Source organism: Thamnophis elegans, chromosome 11 (assembly GCF_009769535.1).
Source record: "Thamnophis elegans isolate rThaEle1 chromosome 11, rThaEle1.pri, whole genome shotgun sequence".
Lineage (NCBI taxonomy): Eukaryota > Metazoa > Chordata > Lepidosauria > Squamata > Colubridae > Thamnophis > Thamnophis elegans.
In genome coordinates, this window is record NC_045551.1 from 31,423,451 (window position 1) to 31,450,681 (window position 27,231).

General features: G+C 38.4%; 1 protein-coding gene across 1 annotated transcript in view; it reads left to right on the forward strand.

The window, feature by feature from the left end:
• Positions 1-26,624, forward strand: part of OCA2 (OCA2 melanosomal transmembrane protein) — a 196,672-nt gene extending 170,048 nt beyond the window's left edge. The window contains 1 exon segment of the mRNA XM_032226226.1: positions 26,540-26,624. Coding sequence (XP_032082117.1) covers positions 26,540-26,624 — 85 coding nt within the window.
• The last annotated feature ends 607 nt before the right edge of the window (positions 26,625-27,231 follow it).

Genomic DNA, 27,231 nt, shown 5'->3' on the forward strand with positions numbered 1-27,231 from the left:
TTCCATGGCCAGACATTCCTGATAGTGGCGGATGCCTACTCTCACTGGGTGGAACTGGTCCTCATGACCTCCACCTCAGCTGAGAGTACGGTCAGGGCCCTTGTTCGCAACCCACGGGTTGCCGGACATAATTGTCTCCGAAAATGGCCCCCAATTCACTTCCACCACGTTCCAGGAATTCCTGACCTGTCAGGGAATCCGTCATGCGCCCACAGCACCGTACCATCCGGCCTGCAATGGCCGGGTGGAGCGCGCGGTCCGATCGGCCAAGGAGGCACTTAGCCAGATGGACCAGGGCGACTGGCAGTCGAGGGTGGCAACTTACCTGCTAAGCCAACATTCCACCCCTGGCCCAATGATCAACAAAAGCCCCGCGGAGCTCTTGATGGGCCGGCGCCTGCGGCGCCCCCTGGATAGGCTTCACCCGCTCTATTCAAGGGATCAGCCGTGAAATCTGGGGGTTCTCCCTCCCTACTCTTTCATGGTGGGGGATCCGGTTTGGGCATGCTCGTTCTCTGGGGAACCTAAATGGGTGGCTGCCTCTGTTGTGTCCATAACCTCCCCCTGTTCCTACAGGGTCGGACTGGCCGATGGATCCGAGTAGAGGCACCACGTGGATCAACTAAGGAGGCATCTCCCCTCGGAGACCAGCGCCCCGATGGATCCAGGGCCCAATGACGCAGCTGCCTGCCAGCCTTTCCCAATGCTCCAGTTCGAGGCCTTTCCCCAGGCAGGCCTCTCCTACCCCCTTGTTGCAGGGTTCCAACCTGCTGTTGACTTTCCTCAACCCGACACGGTTTCAAGCGACAGGGCCTTCCCCAGTTCAGGCCCCACCTACCCGGACGCCCCCTGTCAGCCGGCGTCCCCACCACAAACTCAATCCGGTCCGGCCCTCATTCCAAGTTCCTACACCAATCCTCCGCCGGTTGCCGCCTCCCGGCAATGCGACACTTCCCCCGTTGCCGTGCCCCCTCGGCCCAGCCTACCTGTTGTGTTGAGCCCGCCTTCTGGGCAGTCCCAAGATGGCACCGTTCGGAGCTCCACTCCCTTCAGGGAGGAGCTACGACGAGCAGGTCTCACCCCTCTGACGACTCCTGGAGAACTGAGATGATCTGGGCGGGTCCAATGCTGCCCCGCCTATCTCGCCGACTACGTATGCTCAAATGTTGGGCATGCGCTCTAACCCAGGGGGAAGGGGTGTTGAGGACTCCTAAAGTCCTCGAGTTACGACCGGGAGGCCAGCAACAGACCAGGCTGCGCCCTGATTGGCTGAGGCGCAGCATAGCCTGTTGCTAGCTGCTCAAGCCAACCCGATTGGTCGGGGTGCAGCGTCAGCAGTTGCCAGATGCTTGGAGAGCGCCCATTGGTCTGTTTGTTCTTGCTGCCTGTATAAATACAATGTCAAGTGGAGGATACATTTGAATCGCTGTCAAACTATCTTGTGAATAAACCTGTGTTCTGTTGAAGTCCTGGCTCTCGTGTCTTCTCTACCCTCGATCCACTAAACAGGTCTTCAGCCTCTTGTGGAAGATCAGGAGGGTGAAAGTCAACCTCACCTCAGAGGAGTCAGAGGTTCCAAAGGGCAGAAAGCATAGCAGAGAAGGCTCTTCTTGTGGACACCACCAGCTAGAATTGCTTGACTGACAGGGCCCGCAGCATGTCTCCTCTGCCAGCAGGGGTGGTGGGCCAGCCCCATTGGGGTAAAATGATTCCTCAAGTAATCAAAATTAAAACATTTTTGTCATATATGAAACTAAGAAGTGTGCAATATAAAGTGATATCAAAACCATAAAATTATAAGAAATGCAATTATTGTACTCAGCAAGAATAATAAAAGACTTTCAGGACAATGTCAAAATTATATTCTTAGTTGGCCTAGGCTTTGAAGTAGTTATTTTTAAGTATCTCTATGCATATGAATCAATATAGAGCTATGTTACTTTTGAAGCTGTTACTTTCCATGATAGTATGTGGATGTTAATTAACACAGTGGAAGATATATCAAAGCTAACTTGTAAATATATTACTTCATGAAACTTAATTAAAATTGCAATTAAGATATATTTGTATTTGGATGTTTAAGGAAATGAGCATAGCATCTGCAAAAATATTTATTACTGATGTTTTGTTTTATATTAACTCCTTCAGTATTCATATTCTTCCTAATCTTCTGGGCTAAAACATACATTATATAATGAAATCAAATATATAACGAGAGCGGGCATCTTTTTCAGCTCCATTTATTTGAAAGACATCCACATTTAATCCATTAGTGCTAATTACTGCTGGTGGTGTTGAATATAACTAATTAATTATACTGATGAAGTGTTCAAATCCCATTTCTAATTAAAACAACAACAACTTTACACTCTATCAAATAGTTTAAAGACATTTGAAGTTAGCAGAAAAGTCATGGGGTAATTCTGTCATCTTTACTATAATGCACTATGTTTAATACTTTCCGAAGGAATCTATTATATTTACATTGTAAATACCTATATTGACCCCACCCCCAAAAGTAATCACTTAAAATGTATTTAAACTATTAACCAATAAGGCAGTAAGTTTTAAACACTAATATATTTAATGTATTTAAACTATTAACCAATAAGGCAGTAAGTTTTAAACACATACATATGATGGTATGTATGTTGAAGATGATTGTTGGGTTTAGGAGTAAGCAGAACGTGGATGTGTTAGCAAGAGGTAAGAACTTGATAATACTATGTTATGAAGATTAAAAAAAACCTTTGTATTATTCCAATCTAAAACTATTTATAGCTATAGCACTGCTATTTTAAACTGATTTCTATTACCAGTATTTCTTATTTCATCTGATGAGTTTCTGATCTCATTATCCTCAGAATTGTTATATGCATAAATAAAGACTACTCTATAAGTACATTTTGCATGTAACTTTACTTAGACAAAGATTTTTATTAATTATATATTCCAAGTTATTTTTATTCCTAATTCCAAAAGCTAGTAATTTTGGAGTGTGATTTTCAAATTTTTAAATTCTACATTTCATAAGAATTCCTGTTGACATCTGTACTATCTTAGGCTAATAATTCTTTCTATATTGAAATTAGGTCAGCAACAGCAGCATTTTCACTTTCTTATGTTTCTTTTATATCCCTTATTTCAGTTTATAAAATATTAAGGATAATTGCAAAGCACAATTGCTTTAAATATTTTATAGGATGAGGGCAATGTTTAGTTATTTGGTTTCTTTCTATAGCCTGCTGTGCTGTAGTTCTCTGTCTCTTCTAGAGCAGTGTTTCGCATCTTGGCCACTTGAAGATTTCAACGGCTAGGTTTCTGGGAATTGAAATCTACACATCTTCAAGTGGCCAAATTGAGAAACACCATTCTAGAATATTCCCTATTTCTTTGGAGGAGGTTTATGGGAGGGAATGCCCGAGGGAAGCCATAGTTGCTTAAATTTTCCAGGCCTTGGACATCTTTTGGCTAAAGCAGTCTTTCTCAACCTTGGCAAGTTTTAAATGTGTGAACTTCAATTCCCAGAATTCCCTATCTAGCATAGCGGTTTTTTGAAGTTTAAGTCCACATGTCTTAAATTTGCCAAGATTGAGAAACACTAAGCTAAAGGATGGACATAATCCAACATATGAAATAAATTGGCATGGATATTTAAATTACTTGGTGATGGAGAAATACATTAGAGATAATCCTCATTTGATGACCATGTCTAGTTTAATGATATCATCATTTGATGATATGTCTAGTTTAATGAAAAGAAGGACTAAGAGTGACATGATAACAGTGTTCTGATATCTCAGGGGATGCCACAAAGGAGTCAAGCTGTTCTCAAAGCACCTGGGGGTAGGAAAAGAAGCAATAGATGGAAACTAATCAAGGAGAAAACAACCTAGAACTAAGAAGAAATTTCCTGACAGAACAATTAACCAGTGGAACAACTTGCCTCTAGAAGTTGTCAATTCTCCAACACTGGAAGTTTTAAAGAAGAGATTGGACAACCATTTGTCTGAAATGATATGGGGTTTCCTGCCTGAGAAGAGGGTTGGACTAGAAGACCACCAAGGTCTCTTCCAACTGTGTTATTCTATTCTATACACCAGTGATGGCCAACCTTTTTGGCATCGAGTGCCCAAACCGGAATGTACGTGGATGTATGCTCATGTCATAGCGCAGGAAATCCGAAGACCAGTTGGTATTTGCGTTTCTGCTGCGTACATGTGCGTTGGTCTTTGCACATGCTGGAAGATCAGCTGGCTGGTGTGCATGCTCATGCCGGAAACCAGAAGAGCAGCTGGCGATGGCACACATGCCCACAGAGAGGGCTCTGCATGCTACCTCTGGCACACATGCCATAGGTTCACCATCATGGCTATATACCATAATTGGAATTTTGAAATTTTGGTTGTAAGTCATTGTGACCATCTAAGCTGGCTATCATGTGATGCAACTTGATTTTATGACTATTTTTACAATAGCTGTATAGTGAGTCACTATGATTGTTAAATGAACCATGTAGTCATTAATCAAACTGTGTGGTCACTGAGCAAATTCACCATATTCAACGGGAATCTTTGCTGTTTTCTGTTAGAAAATGTCAAAAATGTTGTAATTTGTGATCACATGACTGTGGAATGTAACTAGTCATCAATGTTCCCTCTAATTTTTTTTCAGTGTGTGCAGAAAAGTATAGTGTTTGAGCGGCACATTTTCATGCCTGAGCACTTGAATTTTTTTCACAGGTGTTTCACAGAGCAATTGATTTATAGAATCCGAATTGGAATGGAGAAAAATGGTTTTGTGCGTGTGTATGTGTATGTGTTTGAGTGAGCGAGGAATCCGGTAAGGGAACTGCACCTATTTAGAAAAGGTAAATTATTGCAAACATGATCAGTCGAAGATAAGTATGGGGACAGGTTGGCAGTAGAGAGAAAGTGATAAAAGCGTGGGAGAGAGGAAGAGAGGAAGAAAAAAAAGGGAAGAGAGGCAGAAAGAGACAGAGAAGGAGAGAGAAAGTGACAGAAGAGTGGGAAAGAAGGAGAGAGAAAGAGAGACAAAGAGAAAGAGGGTGAGAGAGACAGAAAGAGACAAAAAGGAGAGACAATGGAGAAGGACAGAGAAAGTGACAGAAGAATGGAAAAGGAGAGAGAAAGAGAAGAGAGACAAAGAGAAAGAGGATGAGAGAGACAGAGAGAGAAGAGAGGAAGAGGAAAGTAAGAGAGAACATCTCATTTCAACCCTAAGGTGCAAATATTCTCTTTGATTAGTAATTTTATTTGTCTATTTACTATCCAATACTCTCATTTCTCCTTAAGTTCATCAAGAATTCCCTTCTTTTTATTGAATTTATCACAATACCTTGAGAACAACTTTTTCAGCATAGCTTTACAGCTATTTAAAATATATAGTAATTTAGGTCAGGTTTTCAGAACATTAGTCTATTTATAAGTCACTAAGTGCAAAGAAACAGAATTCAGAAAGTTGGCTTCCCTTTTTGTAATTGCCTATTGCCTGCTTAATTTTCTACCTACATTTTTGATAACTGATATTCACTGTTGACCCAAGAAGCCTATCATAGAAAGAAACCCTCCCTATGAACTTTGTTGGGTTTCCATGGAATGAAGTTTGATCTTTTTCTCAAACATACAGTAGCATATTCTTTCTAAGGAGGATATAATCAAGATAGTCCATAATTGCCTATCAATCTAACAGTATGGTGATTGACAATCTCTTTATATTTCAACTCTCTTTCAGTCTTAAAGGTTTGGTGAGGAGAAATCCAAAAATTCTTTTAAAGAGAAAAAAAAATGCTTGCACAATTGCACCCATAGAGACGTGTATATATATATAAAAAACACACAGAGAAACAAACTTAACGAAGTGCTAAGTCTGTCCACTAACTCTCTCTCTCTCTTTCTCTCTCTCTTTCTCTCTCTCTCTCTTTAGTGTATCCCTCCTTCCTTCAGCCCAACACTCTTGCTGGCATCCCGGGCAGACGAGAGGGACCGTAGAGGGTCTCCTCGAGTCTAGGGCAGGGAGTGATTCGATGGGTAAGTTGCCTCTTGGAAGGAATGACCCGGCTTGGCTCCCGCTTTCGATCTGCCACCCAACGACCGAACGGAGAAACGAAGACGCAGGAGAGGCGAGGCAGGAGAGATGAAGCGGGAGCCAAGCCAAGCTATTCCTTCCAAGAGGCAACTTTACCATTGAATGACTCCCTGCCCTAGACTCGAGGAGACCCTCTGCAGTCCCTCTCGTCTGCCCAGGATGCCAGCGAGAGTGTTGGGCTGAAGGAAGGAGGGATATACATGCTCGCGCTCTCCCCCTCTCCCTCTCTCTGGCAAATGGCAAATCTGAGCAGCCTCTGCTGGGAGCCCGTCCCATGCCTTCTCCCAATCCCCACGCCCTGTCTCTCAGCTACTTTCTGCCTTGTGGACCTAGAACTGATTGCTGTCTCCAGGCTGGCTCTCCTCTTTTATTATCGTAGAAGGCATCTCACAAAAACCACTGTGCGGCAGTTGGAAACTGCTGCACGGTGTTTTGTTGCCACGTGCATGGCCACGCAGCCGTGCAGCTTAGAGGGAACATTGCTAGTCATAAGTAGGAGCCTGTGGCCAACCACTCAAAGTTCAATCACTCCGAGGGTGGCAGCGGGGGGGGGGGAGCAGTTGTAAATTCAAGGACATGTCATAACTTTTTTGAATCTGTTCTGTAATTGGTCATTAAGCGAAGACTACCTGTACTATATTATGTTGATAAATAACATCTAACCTCTACTAATGAAACTTATCTAAAACAAATTCCTTATTTTTTCCTGTCAAATGGTTTGTCAGGCTGGTCTAAATATTCAGATTAAATTTATTCACCATTTAGAGAGTTTCACTGCCTAGTGATGGAGAGGCTGATCTACTCACATTGTTCATATAGTGACCTAATCATGGAATTTTGTACCCCTTGACTGGAACTCATGTGAATCCATTTGTCACTTTGTCATGTATTATGCCCGAAAAGCACAAGAGAAGGGAAAATTATTTCTTTAGAAAAAGCCACATACTTAGTAAGTATAGCACACTTGTAAAATACTAAACAAAACTTCTGCATAGGATTTTGAAAACTATTATTCTCTATCAACATCTAATCTTGTCATTGGAGGTCTCTTCCACCTTTAATTGCGTTGTTTGGTGTCATCCACCATGCCATGTTACAAACATATTCTTCGGATTTGGTACTTAAATATATGGAAAGAAAGAAGGTGAATGTTGTTCTGTAGTCTTCTAAGATTGGAACGACTATAATACACTAAGAGCAATTTTATCTATGGAAGTGCTGATTTGATTGGTTAATCTGTCTGTGTCTTATATGTGCTTGAGCACAAAACCATTAAGTTCTTGTTGCAAAAGGATCTACTTACTAAATAATTGTAAGGGTAAACTCAGGGACATGATCTTATTCAGAAACTGCTACAACAGCAACATGTGCAAAAACAAACTTCCAGCCCAGGAAACAAGGAAAGGGTTAGGAAGGAACACAGACTGGTCCTCTCTGATTCCCTGAGGTAAAAGAAGGAGAGAAGGAAAAACAAAGGTTTGCAGTTCTGTTATTCTGTTAAGGTTCTACTACAATAGCTTGTCTCATTAAAGTATAGTTCTAGTCATCTTGTGGTGCTTCCTCATCTTGGCAGCCTTGATGGGCTGACATTCTTTATATAAGAATCAAAGACAACATATTGACTGGATGTCTAGAATATGTCTCCTTTATTTTAACTTTACTATACATGATTCTTATGATTTTATGCATTTTTATTCACTTACCATTTTGCCTGCCTATTAAAGCTTGAGATATGACTCAGTCTTTTGTAAATGTACCCAATTGCCTTTAATAATCTGCTTAACCATAATGTCATTCCAGAAATGAGTCTTAGAAGAAGCACTCTGCATATGTTTTATTAAGCTCTCTTTCTGCATGTCTTTCTCTATTCTTAGCTTCAGTTGAGGAAGGATGGGGGTACCTGTAGGGTTGGAGGAAGAAGTGTGATTTATCTCCTGACAGCTGATGCTCTTGTATATTTCTTAAGTGATAAATATTTTAGAACAAGCTGCAGTTACTAAGAATAGTTGAAAACTTTTGATGGGGCTAGTCGCTAGGGAAATCTATTTGAAAACAAATCTATATTGTAAATATGCCAATATCTGTATCAACTCGCATGGCATATAGAACTTGTACAAAACAGAATATCTGTTTTCATGTACACATAGTTATGTGTTCATGCAGATCTAAAAATCTGTCGTACATTTGATAAATTACATTGCCATACAATTGGAGATGCATCAAAAGTTCCCTTGGTACCCAGGAATAATGCTTCAGACACAATGTTTTGTTAAAAGATACTCTCCCTGTGAATTTTAAGCCTTTTCTTTTAGCCAAACCATTTTCTAAATTTGGTACAGCACAAATGTTTCAAGATGAATGAGAAGTTCCTAAAGTGAGATTAAAGAGAAAACCAGAAAGATCAATTTCTATATATGGCTAGTTGCTTGCTTTTATAACACGGGAGCAATTTTCTTGAGATAAGAGTATCCTTTCAGTCATAAACTTCAGTGTAATCATAAGAGGGGCGGGGGAAAGAAAAAAGTTAAACAAGATTAAAGTCAGTGTTAGAAGTCCACACATCATATACATGAAAGCAAAGACTTTTTTTTAGATCTCACTGATAATTGATTTGGCTTCTTATATTCTCAGTTTAGTGCTTGTCCAGTAGTTTGACAACAGAACAATATTTACAGATCTGTTCATTTTTACCTTGCAAATAATATTGAAATCTAAGAGTGGCACCCTGATGAACTTTTGTTCCTTGTAAAGTACCTTGATAAAAAGATGAATTGTATTGAAGAAAGCACAGAAAAGAATGCTTAAGCTTCCTTACTCACTAATTTTCCATTGGTGGTTCCTTATTCCACCAAGATTCAAAACTTCAAAACATCTAATACCCAGTACCTCTGTTTAGGTCTCTGCAGAGCTGGAAACTTAGAAAGCCCGAAGACAAATCATTGTGAGTTCTTTTGATTATTATGAAATTATAGCATCTGAACCTGTAGCCTCTGATTTTCTTCTCTTTAACATTCCCTTCCACCCAGGGCTGTATAGTTATTCATGGCCATGGCTGTATTACATAGGATTTGTTTCTAAGACATAAGTCCCTCTTCTACAGAAGAACATAAATAGAATACTTTTATGTTTGCCTTTGATAATAAATTCCCTGTTTTCACCATATTGGCAGAATCAATAGTTCAAACACAAAGGGGACTATTTATTTGAGAATTATGAAAACAGATAATGGACCCATCATGTCCAAGCATTAACTCAGGTTCAGCAAGAGTGAAAGGGACAAAGAAAATGCTAATGATCCAGAAAGATTGTACTGAATCTTGGTACAGTAAAGATATCCCATTAAAACTTAGTCAGCATTCCAATTCCATGGGAGTAATGAAAAAAGTAGACAAAGCATTAAAAAAAATGCAGACCACAAACTCTCTTTGCATCTCTCAGCTGAATTTTTTGCATCTTTGAATTAATTAATCTTTTCCTGGATTTTGTGTTGAATGGAATAAAATATGTGCCACTCCTTTTCCTCCCATTGATCTTAAAGCAATGGTCCCCAACATTTTTGGCTCTATGAACCGGCAGTGGTGATGGTGGTGGTGGAAAGGGATGGTTTTGTGTATGTAACCTGGTTCCACCACAAATCCGCGAAGCCCTTATCTGCGGAGACATAAGCGCGAAGACTAATTCGTGCCGTTCGAAGCGCTAAGGAAAAACGCGACCCTACCGCGATGACATAATCGCGGAGGGCAAATCCGCGCATTCCCAAGCACTCAGTACCCTAAACCTAACCCTAAACCTAACCCTAACGCTAAACCTAACGCTAAACCTAACCCTAACCCTAAACCTAACCCTAAACCTAACCCTAAACCTAAACCTAACCCTAAAACAAACCCCTAAACCTAATCCTAACCCTTACCTTAATTGAAATCGGCTTTCTGCTGCGGCGCCGTTTTAAAGCGCCCTTCTGTTGCCGTGCTGTTGTCGTCGCGGCTTTAGCGCCGCGATTTTATCACCGCTATTTTGACGAGCGGGGTTTTGTCGTGCCACGGTGTAACCTAAACCTGCACATGTGCAAATAAAGCTCCATGGACTCGCCTGCTGCTTGCGCAACTCAGTTCCCAATGGGCTACAGCCTGATACTGGTCTGGGAACCTCTGTCTTAGAGCCTTCAAAGCATGAAATAGGTTTCTTCAATCTTGCAGGTGCTTAAGCCCCTTTCATTCTTGGCTCCAAGAGTGGCAGTTCAGGTGGCATCACCTTGTCAAGCTCCTCTGCGTCACCTGCTCCATGCACATACTCAATATTAGAATGCACAACTTGTCTTTTTTTTGGTCTTCTGTTTGAATGTCAAGTTGTCTAACCTATTTTAAAAGGTCCATCTGGCAAGGAAGAGATCCTATTTTTTAATTCATTGACAATCCTAATTCATCTTGTTAACAAAGCTGGCTTTGAAGGAAAGTGCACTTCAAAAGATCTAATAGTTGATTAATGTTTCTTCAAATGAAATCTGCTTTCCTTACTTTAACTTGTCATTCTGCATCTTAATATATAGTATATTGTCTCCAGCTGACAGTATTTGGCACCCAGGCCATTTAGGAATGATTTGGGAATTTGAGAATAATAAGATTCATAAAACTAATAATTTCTATGGAGCCACTATGACATTTTCCACTTTTGACTTTGCACTAGGGAAATGAAAATAACAACAATTCTTTGATCTGGAAAAAAGAGACTATTTTATCAAACAAGAACCTGAACCAAAGCTCCCCCCCACCAAGTAACACTGGGGTAGGATGAAATAAAAAAGAAATTGCTTCAGTTTAACATACATTTTAAAAGTTTATTTAGTAATTTTATATGGCAGAGATTCTGGCCTTTTTGTTGTTGCATAAACCTTTTTAATGTCCTGGAGACATTTTTTTAAGTCCAAGGTCAACCATAGGAACATCTCCACAATCAACAAAACCCTTCTAACCTTATTAGTGTCCAATCTCCTTTTTTATTTCTGGGATTTGCATTTTTTTTCTTTCTGATAGGTTGAAAATTTGCAATTGACTTTGTCTTGACTTCTTGATGTGGCCCACCCCAAAAGGTGATGTAAGATGGGTAAGAGGAAATATATGCTGGATCCAACTGAACTTAGTAGTAAATTGGCTGAGTTGCTTAAATTTTAAACACTTCCTGGGCTTTTGTCCAAGTATTATTGAGTAGCTCAACAAATTTAAATGTCAGTGTTTACATCCATTTATTTATTGCTTGTTCTTGTGAAATCGTTTCCTTCTGGAGAGATTTGTGTGCTCCTAAATTGCAATATCTCACGTTCAAATATATGTTAGAAATAGGCCCCTGCATCTGCTTCTATCTGACCATTTGTTTATTCAACAGTCTATTATTCTCTAGCAATATTTGGCTCTCATCTTTGACAGTATATATTTGAATTGCTTGTTAAAGACAATGATTTCATTGTAGAATCATAGGATGGACTTACAGAATTACTGAAAGAGAATATTGAGGCAATTGAGTTCAATCCCTGCTCAATGCATGAATATTCTGTAGATGAAAGTATCACAGACAGAAGGCTGACTGGCCACCATCTGAACACATCATACATTGAAGGGAAGCCCAGCAATCTATTAGCTAAATCCATTGTTGAATTGCTCTTAGTCTTAGGAATATATGTGTTTTAAGAGTCAATTGCAATGTGTCTTTCATAACTAAAACCCACTATTTCATAATTTCTCTGGGAAAAGAGAACCAGTCTTGATTTTTATATGGTATTATTTAATATATTTTGGGAATCTAATCAAAATTAATCTAATGTAATCTATAAATCAGTAGTATCAATTCCCCCCAACAGTTGACTTTTCTCAAAGCTAAATTTATACAGCTCCTTCTATTTGTCAGAAGTATTTGGTGTATTTTTGGGAAAGATTCAGGAGCAAATAGGATCAGTAAGAAAGTTCCATTTTTTTTGGTGTAATTTTTGAATATCAGAGCCTTGTGTGGGACTCCTTCTCAGAAGACAAATATATGGTTAGTTGATGATATTAATTTTATCAAGCTTTAAGAAAAACTGTGTTGAGATTTAAATGTATCTAAGTTAATTATAAAACAGGTTTTGCTAATATTTCTTTATGAAGAGCTTTTCCCTACTACTTATGTTAAAGCAGTCTATACCAGTGATGGCTAACGTTTTTCTCCTTGCGTGCCAAATTTGTGTTTCCATGCACGTGTGCCCACACCAATAATGCAATGAGCCCCCCGCGCATGCGAGCACGTGCCCACACCAATAATGCAATGAGCCTCCCATGCTCACCCTGTCTCATGCATGCACGCAACCATCCCTGAACTCCCCCTATGCATGGGCGTAGCATGTCTCCCTGAAGCCTTCTGGGACCAAAAATGGGCCATGTGGGCACCCAACCCCCACCCCTGCACTCCCACTCCCCCTTGCATGTGTACATGACCCCCTTCCCCCTCTGTGTGCAACCCTCTGGTGCGTGCGCACACATCTCCTGGATGCATGGCAGAGACCCAAAAATCAGCTGGCTGGCGGGACTGTTCTGATCTGTGGATGATTTTGACAAGTGGTTAGACACAGGGATATAGTCTATTATTGATTTTGAGACAACTGATAAGTGGGGTGTGGTGGCACAGTGAAGCACCCCATAGATAAGGTGTCTTTTGTGAGGTGTCAAGGACTTCTTGGAAAACAAGAGAAGTGGCCTAATCCAGTGTTTTTCAACCTTTTTTGTGCAAAGGCACACTTTTTTCATGAAAAAAAATCACGAGACACACCACCATTAGAAAATGTTTAAAAAATTTAACTCTGTGCCTATATTGACTATATATAAAGTAATTTTCCCACGGCACACCTTACACTATGTCACGGCACACTAGTGTGACGCGGCACAGTGGTTGAAAAACACTGGCCTAATCTGATCAAAGCATGACTGGCTTATCCCATTCCATGCAGATCTTTGTATAGGATTATATGCAGGACTGTGCCATCACCAATATGGAATGGGAAGTTTCCATCCTCAATGGAAAGTGAAATCAGAATGGGTAGTTTAAATTTCTGGTCATAGCTGAGGTGGGGATGAAGGCGCTATCAGAGGAATGTGACAGAATGCAAAGGTAGTCAGTACACATTCGTATCATGGTTAGATGCATGTGACAAAAGGCCATCAGTCTAAGCAGATCATTTCAGATACTAATGTAAAATTAAGATGGCAATAATTAAATGTTGACAAAAAGAATATCTGTTAAAATGTTTAAATATAATTTACAGTAAGATGATGATGATACTTAAAAAAAAAGCAACTGGACCATCTGCCTGATAGGCAGGAATACTGCAGAAACTGTTATTCCTAGAAAACTTGGTTAAATCAAGACTCATTAAAAAGTCAATTAAAATGTTTATGCTGGAATAAGTGCCTGGAAGCAATATAATGTCAGATATAATGATTATAACTTTGTGGGTAAAGACTGAACATAATACACATGTATTTTTCTATAAAAATCATACAATAGACTTTAATATGATAATAATATTAAATTTTGATGATACACAAATTAAGTATGTGCAAATTAAAAATTTATCTAGGTAGGTGGTCTGTATGTGTGCACAGGAATGTGTATGTTATGCAGAGACATATACATACTCTATACAGAAACCTATTTAATCTCAATATCGTTCTTTTATTCAAAAGTATGATTCCATCATAATTATAGCTTAGACTTACAATGTGCACATGTAGAAATAGTTAACTTAAATTGTGTTGCTATTTCTGTTAGACTGTACCTTACTACAAAGAGCTTGGGAATTGGAGTCTTTAGTAAAATCCATTGTGGAGTTCAGTCATCCAGGTCATGGTTATTCAACTGAAGAAGCTTCTTGGATGAGAAGCAAAATGTCTTTAAGGAAAAACAAGTTCAGTTGCTTTTTGAAAAAAGCACCTTTGAAATATTTTAACAACTTGTTTAAGGCATCTGGCTTTCCCACTGAATTCTCCAGTCCTAAAATAACAAGTTTTTAAAAATAGTGAGAAGATTTGTCTTTAGATAGGCTGGGTGTTGACATGCTGGGGTGGCACATACAACCCAAGGGTTGTAGATTGCCAACCTTTTAAAAACAGGATTCTAGATGCTGCTTACAAAATGTGAGAGTTAATTATTGTACAAAAGTTCTTTGAAGGATCCTTGAAGCCATAGAGATAAAACCATGTGTATGTGTGTTGGAAAATCAAAACTAGGAACGTCATGTTGATATGCAGTGAATGAATTATGTCTTGATATTCTTTTTCATATTTTCTTCCTCCAGCAATATTTAATTTCATAAGAACAAAGAGAATCTTTTTTTTAAAAAATCCAATAATTTGACTGAGGAATAAAATGTGGAACATCTGTTTCCATCATCCATTTTGTTTATTGGTTTGTTCAGGAAGTGACTCTCCAAAGAGATCAAGGCAAGATTTCAGGGCTGATACAAAAGAGAGACATTTGCATTAAGGCAAATATACTAGGAATAAGATAGACCTTTTGGAAATTACAGTATTTAGTGAGAATGGCTCTAGTCATAATTTTGTCCTTGTCAATCATTCAGTTGTGTCTGACCCTCAGCCACTCTATGGATCAACACTCTCCATACCCCTCTGTCTCTCACTGTCTTCTTCAAATCTGCCATAGTCATTCTGGTCTCATCTTTTATAGTATTCAGACAGTGGGTTCTAGGACTTTTTCCCAACTAGTGTAATTTCCAGCTAACACGTTGTAAAATTAATTCAGAGAATCTACAATGTACTTCCATCAGATTATTTGTTATACTATCCAATTTGTGTTCTGTAAATGTGTTGGAATGACAGTTTTCTGTGCCTTAATTTTTAACTTCACAGATATCTGCTGGATATATTCACTTTGGATGGGCTCTGCAAATGTTAATTTCATAGCGAGATCATTTGATTCAACAGCTGTGGTTTCCAATATTGTAATCAATGTTTTGATTTGCTTTTAAAGTTATGTCTCAAAGTGAAATTCATCAGACTTCAGCTTGCTTGCCTTATGCTATGTTTGAATTTCATATATGTTAAGGTATTATATATTTATCCTTTGTCTAACTTTTGAATAGCTTATAAACAATTATTGTAAACCCATTTTAACTTTGAGAGCCCTGTATGATTGTTTAATATTCTTGAATTGCAAAGCAGGGTCCTAAGAATTAGTGAATGAACAATTTTGTCTGCAATGTCTATAGATGTACATAAACTGATAGTATAAAATACTGCAGAATTAAAAAAAAAACATCATCTTAATAAAGCAAAATATAGACAGCCTTTGTTCAGTGACTGATAATGACCATTTGCAGTTACAACTGTGTTATAAATGTGTCTCTTGGTTGTAAGTAACTTTGCAACCAAGAGCAACATTTATGACCTTCATAGCATTCATTTCTCTGTCTCTCTCTCTCTGTCTCTCTCTCCCTCCCTCCCTCCCTCCCTCCCTCCCTCCCTCTCTCTGTTGCAAGTTCACTATTAGAACCCTGCAGCCAGCTTGCAGTGTTGGCTAACCCTAATTTCATCTTGAAGTCTTTTTTTGGCCTCTTAAGGAATATTAGCATATTCTTTTAAATGTGCATTCTCCATAGTGTGCCTGCTTACTCTTTTGTAATTCCTTCCTTCCTGATGAATGTAAATGCAAACATTAATTCATAGGCACATGCACACCATTATAGTCAATATATGTTACCTGGTGTCTAACCTGTTGTTTTGCTTTTTTTATTTCTTGCAAAGTGAAGAAATTGTAGAGGAAGGAAATACAACAGAATAAGCAGGCAACAATAGGGAACACATTGAAAGGAATATGGAGGTGTCAGCAGCTTTGAGAGTGCTATGGAAACATTCTGGTGTAATTTTTACTGTTCTCAGTTGTTTAAGCAATCTGTCCACTCTGCGAGGAGGGGGAAAAACAGAACTCAAGCAATTTAGGCCATCTCTTATGCCTCATCTACTTTTTTCTCCCTTCCTTAATGGGTGGAGGGACTGGAGAGGAAGGAATTACAAGAGAGTAAGCAGACATGCAGTGGGAAATTCACGAGACTATTAATGTAGTATGCTCATGGTTCTCATCTCTGAGCATGTCTGCTTTCCAATGAATGTAAATATTAATTTGCTTCTTGCTAATTATCCCAGTGATTGGAGAGCATTTCAAAGAGTGGGGAAGTGGAGAAAAAGGCAAACTGAAGTAAAATAATTAGGAGAAAAACAAAAACAAGAGGTATAGTAGGTGATCAGTCTTATCAGTTACAGTTAGTAGCTGCAAGCTGGCTAAGGGTTAGTATTTCAACAGGTGGAGGAGTGGGTAAAAGAAAAGCACAGTCATGGTCATCTAATTTTCCATCTAGTGACCACTTTGCTTCATAACACAGTTGTCAATCCCAAATGTGGTCACTATACAAGGAGCACCTTTTTTTAAAAAAAAACAACCATGCATCTTAAATAGAATATATTTAACTTTTCATTACAGTTTGATTCTTACAATGTTTCCTACAGTAGGAAGACTGAAATAGAAGTGCATCTAGCATCATTTTTTATGTCTGAATATTAGTAGCTTAGATTGGCAGTTATGGTGTTGGTTTGAGCTCTGAGCTTGGTGATTTCATTGCAAACATTTTGTCCCCATTCAAGGAGACACCTTCAGTGTACTTTGGCTTGTGCTTGTCTGTTTATTGACAGACACTGGCCTTTACATATATTTCTGAGTCCTGATTTGATTTCAGGATCTAACTGGGACCACAATTGCAACCCAGGCAAAGTCAAGGAGAGAAAGTGAATTCTTGGAAGCCAGGTTTTCTACCAAAAAATCAATAAACAGACACATTGACATCAACCCAATCTACCAACCACTTAGAACAAAAGAACAACATCAACCATGATCCCGAAGGCAGCATTTAAAGATCAACAAACAGATATGCTACAAACAAAGTTATAACTTGACAGATGACAAGAAATTGGACCACATGACACGTAGCCAATCAAATCAACCCAAAACCAGACCACGACATCATCAGAAGACATCAAAACAACACCACCAAGCACTAATTTATATCACATGAACCGTACTTATAACCAAGGACTATGGCTCAGCAACTACAGCCAGCCAATCACACAACCCGAAATCAGATCAGGACTCAGAAAGGTATTTAAAGGCCAGGGCTCCCCCAGACAAGCACAATCCAAAACAATTACAATCTCCTTGAATAGGGACAAACATTTGCAACCAAATCGCCAAGCTCAAAGCTCAAACCAACAACATAATCATTTTCTATTGCTCTGATTAGGTTTTGTTTTATACAACAAATTTGGCAACATAAATTGTCAAAATTCAAAAATGTTCTTTCTATGATTCTAAGGTCTCTAAAATCTCCTTAAGGAGTGTTTTTTTTTTGTCATGTACACTTTGATAACTTTTGAATATGTTTCATAGGCAGCCCTATGAAGAATACATTATTATAAAGTGTTGTGTCCTCAACTTGCGACCAGTCATGGGTCCTTGACTTACAACCGGTTGCAAGTCCTCAACCTACGACTGACAGCCTGGCAACCAAAGGCTTGCATCTATTGGCTAAGGTGCGCCTGGCTGGAAGTGGGCTTTTTTGCTGTTTGCTATTGGTTGCCCTGCTTGACAGCTCCTGTATAATTAGCTGTCAAGCAGGGCATGGTGCTGAATTGTATATAGTTGTCTTGTTACCTAGTTCTTATTAATAAATGCTGTTCCTCATTACCTCAGCTGCCTGCGCCTCATCTGTCCTCACAGTATTTTACACAAAGTAACAAGACATTGTTCCTAATTGTCTTCTTTTCTGATTTGCCATGTTAGAAACTAGGAACCCATGGCAGTTTTAATGGATTGGAGTTAGGCTTTGTGCTTTCCCTGCCCATAGACCCTTAGTAGAATCCATTCCTTCATGTGGCGACTGCACAAGTTGCTAAGCCAAAGGTGTCCTGAATGTGCCATTCTGTGTGAAAAAATCAAGTGTTTTGTGGTATAGGAAATGTCTGTGTAAATCATGGCCTTGGAGCAGTAGAAAAGCATGGACATACAGGGTGAAATGAGATTGCCAGATCGCTCAAATAACAGAAATATCTAATGAAAAAAAGGCCTTTCAAACATTGTCACCTTGAAATGCCAAGTTCTGGCACTAGACAAAAAAGGCTTTTTCATCAGCAGAAAAGATACCCATGAAGCTATCCTGCCCCAAGGTCAATGGCTGCCAGGGGAGATGCTTATTGTGCTTTCTCTAGAAGTTCAAGGAAAATGTTTAGTGAATATTTTGTTGGGGGAAGGGTCCAGATTTCATACAGAAATAAATTAACCAAGCTTTTAATTTGTCTGCCTTGAGAACTATTCCCATCATTTCCTACTAATCTAAGAAATTTTTAATTGAGAGCAGTTGCATGAAGAAAGTGGGCAGAGGTTCAAGGGGAAGAAAAATAAGAAGTGACTCTTGTAATTTTAGCATTCAGAACAAAACAGGATTATAGGTTTCATCCTGTAATTTCAATTCCTCACTAACTAGTATGGTAACTAAAAAAGGAAGGGCACAGGCATCTTTATGCAAATATAGAAAATTCATAGCTATTTTCATGTTGCATCAGAAGGATTTCCCAGACGCTTTAGTGTTATATGGTACCACACAGAATTAGAGGGAATGCAGGATCTTCTAACATGGAAGAAGATGATGGTTTGAAAATATGTTTGTATCTATGCTTTAGATGGAAATTTTGGCAATGTTTATGTTTGGTGCTTTATTAAAAGGTTATATAATTAATAAAAATGGGTGATGTTGGGGAATTAATACCTTTTAAACTGGAACTAAAATGCAATTTGTTACATATCCCTCTTCATAATGTAAAAATAGTTGACATAATGAATACTTACAGCTACTACTCCTTGCTTTGTTTTCTCAGGGTCTTTTCTGCTTTCCATCTGAGCCCTCTAGTTAAATCTGAAAACAAAGAAATCCAAACCTGGGGAGCTGTTTAATTGCAGGCTGGATGATTTGGGTAGGGGAGCAGAAAAATCAGCAGGAGGAAGCCTTCAAAAACCACTGAGAAACAAAGTCAATGGGGGGGGGGGAGAGGAAATTGAGGGACAGATGTGGGATACCCAGTGACTGACCCAGATTGGATCCTGCAACTTTATCCTGGGACATGTATATTCTCCTTCATTCCCGAGGATTTACAAAGCCAAGGGGATGGGCAGAAGAAACTAATCAAGTGAAATAGATCAGCAGTTAGTGGGGGAACAGAGAGGAGGGAAAAGGATTTGAGACAAAGGAAGTGTGTATGTTCTTATGCATGTGTTAAAAAGAAGATGTAATAATTGTGTGCTTTCACAATGGGAGGGGCAGGTTTCATGATTTTGAAGGGGAAATGCCACTGGGATTTGTGGGTGTTTAGGATTTTGATTTAAGACACGCCTATGACAGACTACTTGTGTCAGCAAACAAAGCAGCACAATGCTTTAGCTTTGATTCTAGGCAGCATTCTGTTATTGTAGCCTGAGTTAGGAGCAGCTGCCTAGACATTATAAAACAAATTACTTCTCTAATACTAAAGTAAAACATCTTGGTGAAGTGCACCATGTTATGTGTGTAGTCTCCAGTTTTGACTAAATGGGACTAATGTTATCCTTGGGTTTTATCCGTACGTCCCATTCAAAGATGAGTATGGGATGTGAGAGTTCTTTGCTTTCATAGGACGTACCACATAGTAGAGGAAATCTGTGCACAATGCTTCATTGCATCATATACTTTGTGTCTATTTGTCGCCATACTTCTGGGATTTGCAAGGTGATGACACCTATAAATATGTCTTTAATAATAATTGTAACATACAACTGTAAAATAGCATACAACCGTTGCCTCCTTCCAAAGGTTCTTATAGTTGTTGGGATGAGGAGCTACTTCAGTGTGGTTGATTTTCTAATTGCTACCAACCTCTTGGCAAAGCTCCAAGCAGGCCTTCCACCAGGATAAGTGACTCGCTGTGATCCTGGCAGTTTAATGATGGTCCTATTGCTCGCTTTTAACAGCTGCCAATCTCCAGATATTGCCTCTACTTCCCTGTCTGTGACTTGCTTATCATGTACCTTCTTCATACAGTACATCTCCCCACTCTGACCTAGCATTTGCTTTTGTCAGTAGATAGCCTGAGTAGGCTGAGGCTGTTTCTGCATAATAGCATAGCCTTGAAAATACCAGGGCCTGGTTCAATTATCCAGCAGTAGCAACAATAGCTTGGCTGTTTGTGATTAAGTTGTGAGTGAACGTATGAATGCATGAGAAAAATGGGATGACAGCGGGGCTATTTTGCCCAATAGCTGCAACTATTTTTCCCAGTTCACTGATAGTTATGCTAGTTAGCATTCTAGTTCACTCTTGCTGACTTCTTTGTCTTCAACCTTTCATAGAAACTTTCTGTGAAGGATAGGTTTGTCCCATGGCAGTTCATTTATTCTTTCATGGGTCTCTCCCTGCTTCACCCAGGATCTCCTGGGAACAAGAAAACCACAAGAGCCAATTGTGTGTTGGACAATTCATCTACATAAAACCCTGAAATGCTCTTCTTTCTTCCTTCCTAGAGTTCTTTTAAAGTCTCTGCCTTTCTCCTTTTTCTTGCTAATTTAGTAGGAGGTCCGATTTCCTATGAAAAAAATTATAAGAACCCAGGTTGTCATTCCTGAACTCAGAGTCCACTTAATGTTTAAAGGTTGTAGATTGACAGATTGTTAGAGAGCCATGGGTGACTGCAGGCTCATACACTTGAATGTTTTACTTTCTTGCCTGCATTTGTGCCAGAAATTCTAGACAGCTCGCAATATACAAGACTAAAACACATATAAAAACAATTTGTACAAGCAAATAATAATAAATACAATGATTGAATACTGCTTGTAAACAGCTATTTGAGTCATTGAGATTTTCATTCAATGCCATCTAAAAGAGACTACCTTTATTATTTTGCTAAAGTCCATGAACTTATGAATGCACAAAACTATGATGAGGAAATGAGTTTGGGAGATTTAATTTTGGAATAATTTATTCAATATGATTGTTGTAACATTGCCGTACCTTTCTGTGTAGTGAACATATGTTGATGCAAACAAACAGATGTAATGGTGTAAATGAATGTGTTCTTTAGGGGATTCAAGAAGACAGTTCTCATGATCCAATGCATGTCCTCTGTGTAAAGTGATTTATTTGCTTCTTTTTGTTACCATTTCCATCTATCAGTTAAATGTGAATTTATATTTAAATTCCACACCTGCCCCAATTATTATTAGGACAAAGGGTTAACCGAGGTTCTGCAATGGATGAGAAAAGGTGAGCATGAATTGGCATTCTCTTTGAGATGTAGACTCAAATACATGCAGAGTCCTTCACTTCCTATAACCAACCTAACCTAACCATGGTCAAACAAAATTTCATGATATTATTGTTTTCAGTTGACTCAGACAGATGAGTAAAAAATCTACTTGTTGGTGGAGACAGTTTAAAGTTCATTAGATTGAAAAAGCCCTTTTGTCAACTGCTTATAAATCATTAGAAAAATCCATGAAGCCAGAGGAACATGAGGACAGAAGGTATAAACAGCAGATGCAATAGCAATAGACTGAGATTGTATTGTCTTTTCTCCCCTTATCATTCACGTGACCTATGAGATAATTAAAAGTAATTGAAGAATTCATGCTATTTCAGACTCTTTTTAGGAGGCCAACTGAATTGTGAAGAGTTATGTATGTAAGATGATACTTAACTCAAAAATACAAGTTGCAGAAGCTTGTCACTTTTAGGCTTACACACATACAGCATGATGAAGGGATCAGAGCACAATATAGGCTCAGTTTCAATCCTCCCTGCTTTTTTTTCAGTTAAGTATCAGGAAACGTTTCCCTGTTTGTATCTATAGGAGGCTGCTATAAATCTGGCAGTAATGGACTACATTCGTGTTTCTCAACCTGGGAAATTTCCAGAGGTGTCAATTTCAACACCCAACTTTTCCAACTAGCAGGCACATGATCACAAATTCTGGGAGTTGATGTCAATGCTTTGGAAAACAGCTAGATATAAAAATATCCAGTCTGTAGAAAGAATGCAACACTGACTACTGTCTCATCTGATCATTGCCTGCAAATATACAGTATACTATCATTAGGTAAAAAGGATGTCTGCCTCAGACAACAGATTTGAGGTGTTATGTATGCATATAAAATGGTTGCTTATTTTATAATATTACTGAATCTTTACTGCAAAAGGAGGAAGGGAAAAGAACTTGTGGGATATTCTGCCTCATGATCCACAATAACTTTAATACCTTTGGGTCCTATCTCTGTTTATAGACAAAGGCTAAAGCAATGATGCTGAGATTCCAGCCCATGGTATAAACAAAAGGCCACTTATTTATTATTAATCTACTACTTTATTGCAGGGCTGAAGAAAGTGATGATAAATATGTTTTGAGTAAAATCAGATGAAAGGCCAATTTAAGAATTCTAGAGGAGATCCCAGACCCTTGATCCCAAGCTTACCTCTAGATACATGAATAACACATTGCTAATGCCTCCAATTATAATATATGTAACTGGGACATTTTTCTACTAGGTGCATTTCCTAACTGCAAATACATTTTGAAAAGTGCTGTTTTCCTATACGAAAGTATTTGAATTTTTTTCTGGCTTTTAAAAAATAAATTAGCTTTTTAATTTTAAAATGTTTGAGCTTCTGTATTTCAATTAAATTAGTAGAAATGTAATATATACTCATCTGGTCCTTGCTTCTAGCTCTGGAGTATTGGAATAACTGTCCAAAGAGGCTTTAAAAGTTACTTGGATAATTGCTTTGTTTAAAGTAGTAGAATATACAGATAAGTTTTAATAAGGAAACTAATCTCCTAAGCTTTCTTTTATTTTTCTTATTAAAAAAATAGGCGGATAAATGTAAGTGGCGTCATTCATCTTTTTTTTTTTTTAAATTCTGGCAAGGTTTTCAATGTAGTTTTCTACATAGCAAATTGAGAGCAGAGACAATATGTTTAACATGCAGGAGTTAAAAGAGTCTTGTCTATAATTAGGCAGTGATTTGAACATTTCTATCTGAGATCAGGTACAGGATATGTCTGGGGGTTAGAATATGTGATGAATGAAGAGACTAATTAACCGCTTGTAGCCAGAAGGAAGGCCATGACAGGAGTTGAAACAAACAATTTGAAGATTAAAGATTTGGCATGATGAGAGTTTGGTGGCCTGTGAGCAAAAGGCCACCAAAAATCAGAAGCTGCAAATATTCCAAAATTCCCTGCTGGTTGGCTGCCATGATAAAACTGCATTTAAGGAAAATGGGACACATAAACTGTTGTTGTGGTGTACTCTCCTGATCATTTAGGGGGAGAACTCTCTTCTGATGTGTTATTTAACTTCTGAACTACTGAGTTTTCTAAATTTAGAGCAGACACTTGCTTTTATTATCATAGTTTATAATGCAAAGCAGTGGTGGGTTCCGGATCATGTTGCAATCGACCCGGTGCAACGAGGCCCAGTGTCCACTACATGAACCCACGCAGCACGCATATGCGTCCTTATCTCCACGACACCTTCGCAATGCTCCAGCTGCTTGGAGCATTGCGCAAGCGCCATACATAAGGTGATCAGATTTTCAGATTGGTAAAGAGGGACACCTTTGACCGGAGGGGGGGGTTGATTAAAAATTTTATACGGAGCAACAAAAATTTTCATACAATGCAAAAATAGTATTGTAATATTTTTTTTATTTCAACATAACTACAATTTACAAATGTAAATTGTAACTGTTGCCAAACATCAAAATTTTGATCACATGATCATGAGGATGCTGCAACAGTCGCTAAGTGTGAAAATGGTCGCTAAGTGTGAAAAATGGTAATCAGTCACTTTTTTCAATGCCATTGTAACTTTGGTCACTATACCACCTTTCTTGCCACAGTTCTTAAGTGAATAACTGCAGCTGGTATTTTGTATTTTGGATAGAATCTTTTTTTAAATAGTCTAAGACAATTTAAAAAAAGATTCTATCCAAAATACAAAATACCAGTTGCAGTTATTCACTTAAGAACTGTGGCAAGAAAGGTGGTATAATGGGCTTAGTGACCAAAGTTACAATGGCATTGAAAAAAGTGACTGATGACCATTTTTCACACTTAGCGACCATTTTCACACTTAGCGACCGTTGCAGCATCCTCATGGTCAGGTGATCAAAATTTTGATGTTTGGCAACAGTTACAATTTATATTTGTAAATTGTAGCTATGTTAAAATAAAAAAAAATATTACAATACTATTTTTGCGTTGTATGAAAATTTTTGTTGCTCCGTATAAAATTTTAAATCAACCCCCCAGTCAAAGGTGTCCCTCTTTACTGAAAATCTGGTCACCTTGGTTTTTAGGATGCTGTATAGATTTGCCATAGCTTTCCTCCCCAGGAGCAAGCATCTTTTAATTCCTTGGAATTGGGTATGCCTAGTTTAATGAAAAGAAGGACCGAGGTATTGTATTGTGGTTGCTGCAATTAATATACTTAATAACTCCATTTTTATTCTTTATATTTTAATAATAATTTTCATAACAGTTGCTCCTGTTTTTGTAATTACTGTTTTATATTATTATTTTAGTGGATTGTTGTCACCCCTGAGAGTCATTTCTATTGAGATGTACACATTTGAACAATAAATGTATTTATTTTCATATTTAAGGAAAGGCATCATCTATAAACTAAGCAAAGGTGTAGCTTCCAAGATGTGCCCTTGGGATCTTGAAGTTGGTGGGAATCTACTCAGAGTTTAATTGAGGAAAGCTTAATAACAGGGAGCTCTTAACTTAAATCCACACAGAATAAAACTATTTTAATAAATCCTATGCACAATAAATAAAATATTATTTTAAAATACATTAAAAAATAAAAGAAAAAAACCCACTTACCAGCAGGCTTGCACTCCAAGTAAACCCAGAATGATGTAGATGTTAATACAAAGAACTGAGCAAATTGAAATGGTGAAATTAGTCAGGGAAAAATGCCACCATTTTTCGGAGCAGTCCTCCAACCTATGTGCCCCTCCCCTCCGGAAAATCCAGGAAGTAACCTCTCTAGCCATTTCCTGCAGCTCTATGGTACTAGATCATTTTTTTCTTATAAAAGTGAGTAAAAACGGTGCGGGGGGAGGTCCGTTTTGTTGCTTTAACGTTTTAATATCTTCAATGAAAGTACTGAGACACAGAGAGAGAGGTTAGACAGGGTGTCTTTTGTCTTGCCCCGGGTAGGATTTCTTAAGCAAATCCACTGGGCTTTCAACATGAAGCTAGAAAACCGGGACTTTTTAAAAACGTGGCGGGAAATGGGAAAAATTGTTATAAAGCGTGATTGTCACGCTGAAATCGGGACGTCTGGTCACCTTAGCCATACACACTGTGCACATGTGCATAAGCACTGAAGAGCTCAAATACAGGTGAGAATGCAGCCATGCATGTGTGTGGAAGCACTGAAGAGCTCAAATACAGGTAAGGAGGATGGGTGGGTGGGCGGGCCCTCCAGAGCACTGTACCGGGACAGTACCGATGTTCCTGGCAGGCACCGGTACGCCCGTTCTGGGGTGTATTATCTGCAACCCATCACTGCTGCAAAGGAACATCATACAAAATTTGCCATATGGTAGAAAAGTTACTGAGAAACATTAGGTCAACAATGTGGGGTTTGTGAGAGTATGCCTTGATTATTCTGATTTGGTCCTTTGTTGGCAAATCCTAGACTCTCAATTGTTATGGCCAACACTGTAGAAATATATTCAGATACCACTAGCATGTTGGTAGTAAATAATACAGAAGACTCAGAATAGGTTGTAATGTACTCTATTCTAGAGGAGGTAAGTATTTTAGACATATCTTGGTATAACTGACTTCATTTTTACTCTCTGATTTCCAGTTAATGGCTGAAAATAGCCTGCAAAGTATTTTTTTTCTTTCACCTTCAGTCTGCAAACTATATCCTTCCTTTATGCACTTGGGGAATGAAACTCCAGATATTTAAATAAAATTGAAATAACTGTTACTCAATGTATTGGCATAATTCATCAAAAATTATTATGATTAAGTCTCATTTTAATACATGGTTGAAACTAGTTTCTAATCTAGTATTTTCAGCAGGATTTTATAATGAAAATTTCCTTTGTCTGATGTATTATAGAGACACGTACATTTGTAAATTATGTCTATAAAATTGTAACACATTAATCAATTACAACGCTAACTTGGCATTGCTTTGTTAGTGTACTTGTTAATTATAGTTAAATTTCAATGAGAATGTTAACAAGAAAACACTGACTCCCCTTTTTTTTCTTTCTTTTTTTAACTTTTAGGTTGGGGTTCCCCATGACCGTCATATCCTGTACCATTGGAATGTGTTATCTTCTTGTTGCTCATGTTGTATTGGGTTGGGCTTAAATTTCATATGTTGATTATGTACTAGATGAACAAAAAATCCTGTCAATTTTTTTCAGCTTTTGTTAAATCTTTTAAACAATGAAAGAAAACCAGATTTTTTTTTAAAAAAAAAAATGCTCCAATTTGCCTTTCCATCATATGCAAAAAATCTAGTTTCTGAATGAAATCAAGCATTGATTTTGGTAGGAATTATTTTTTTAGTCTATGCTCCGTATTGAAACTGAGATAAACAGAACCACATGGAATGCAAGTCACCATAATTTTACTTAAGAGGTGATAGTGCTATGATTCCCATGTCAAATTTTGAAGGGTTTGTACTATTTTATATTGCATTTGGAAAGGTTGTGGTTTGTAGATGAAATGGAACATGAGAAAAGGAAGGAAGAAATGCTGCCTAGGAAACAATCAGACAAGAGAGGAAGGGCAGCCCAATGGCTTAATGGTCATAAAGGCAAACTTACAAAGGACCCACACTAATGGATCAAGCAGTCAAAAGTGTTTGCAGCCTTCAGATTTGCAAGATTCTGTTAATGTAGCATTACAATAAAGTAGTAATATTTCCTGTTTGACTTACCCAGGAGGGCTGATAGCACAGTAAAGAAACTAC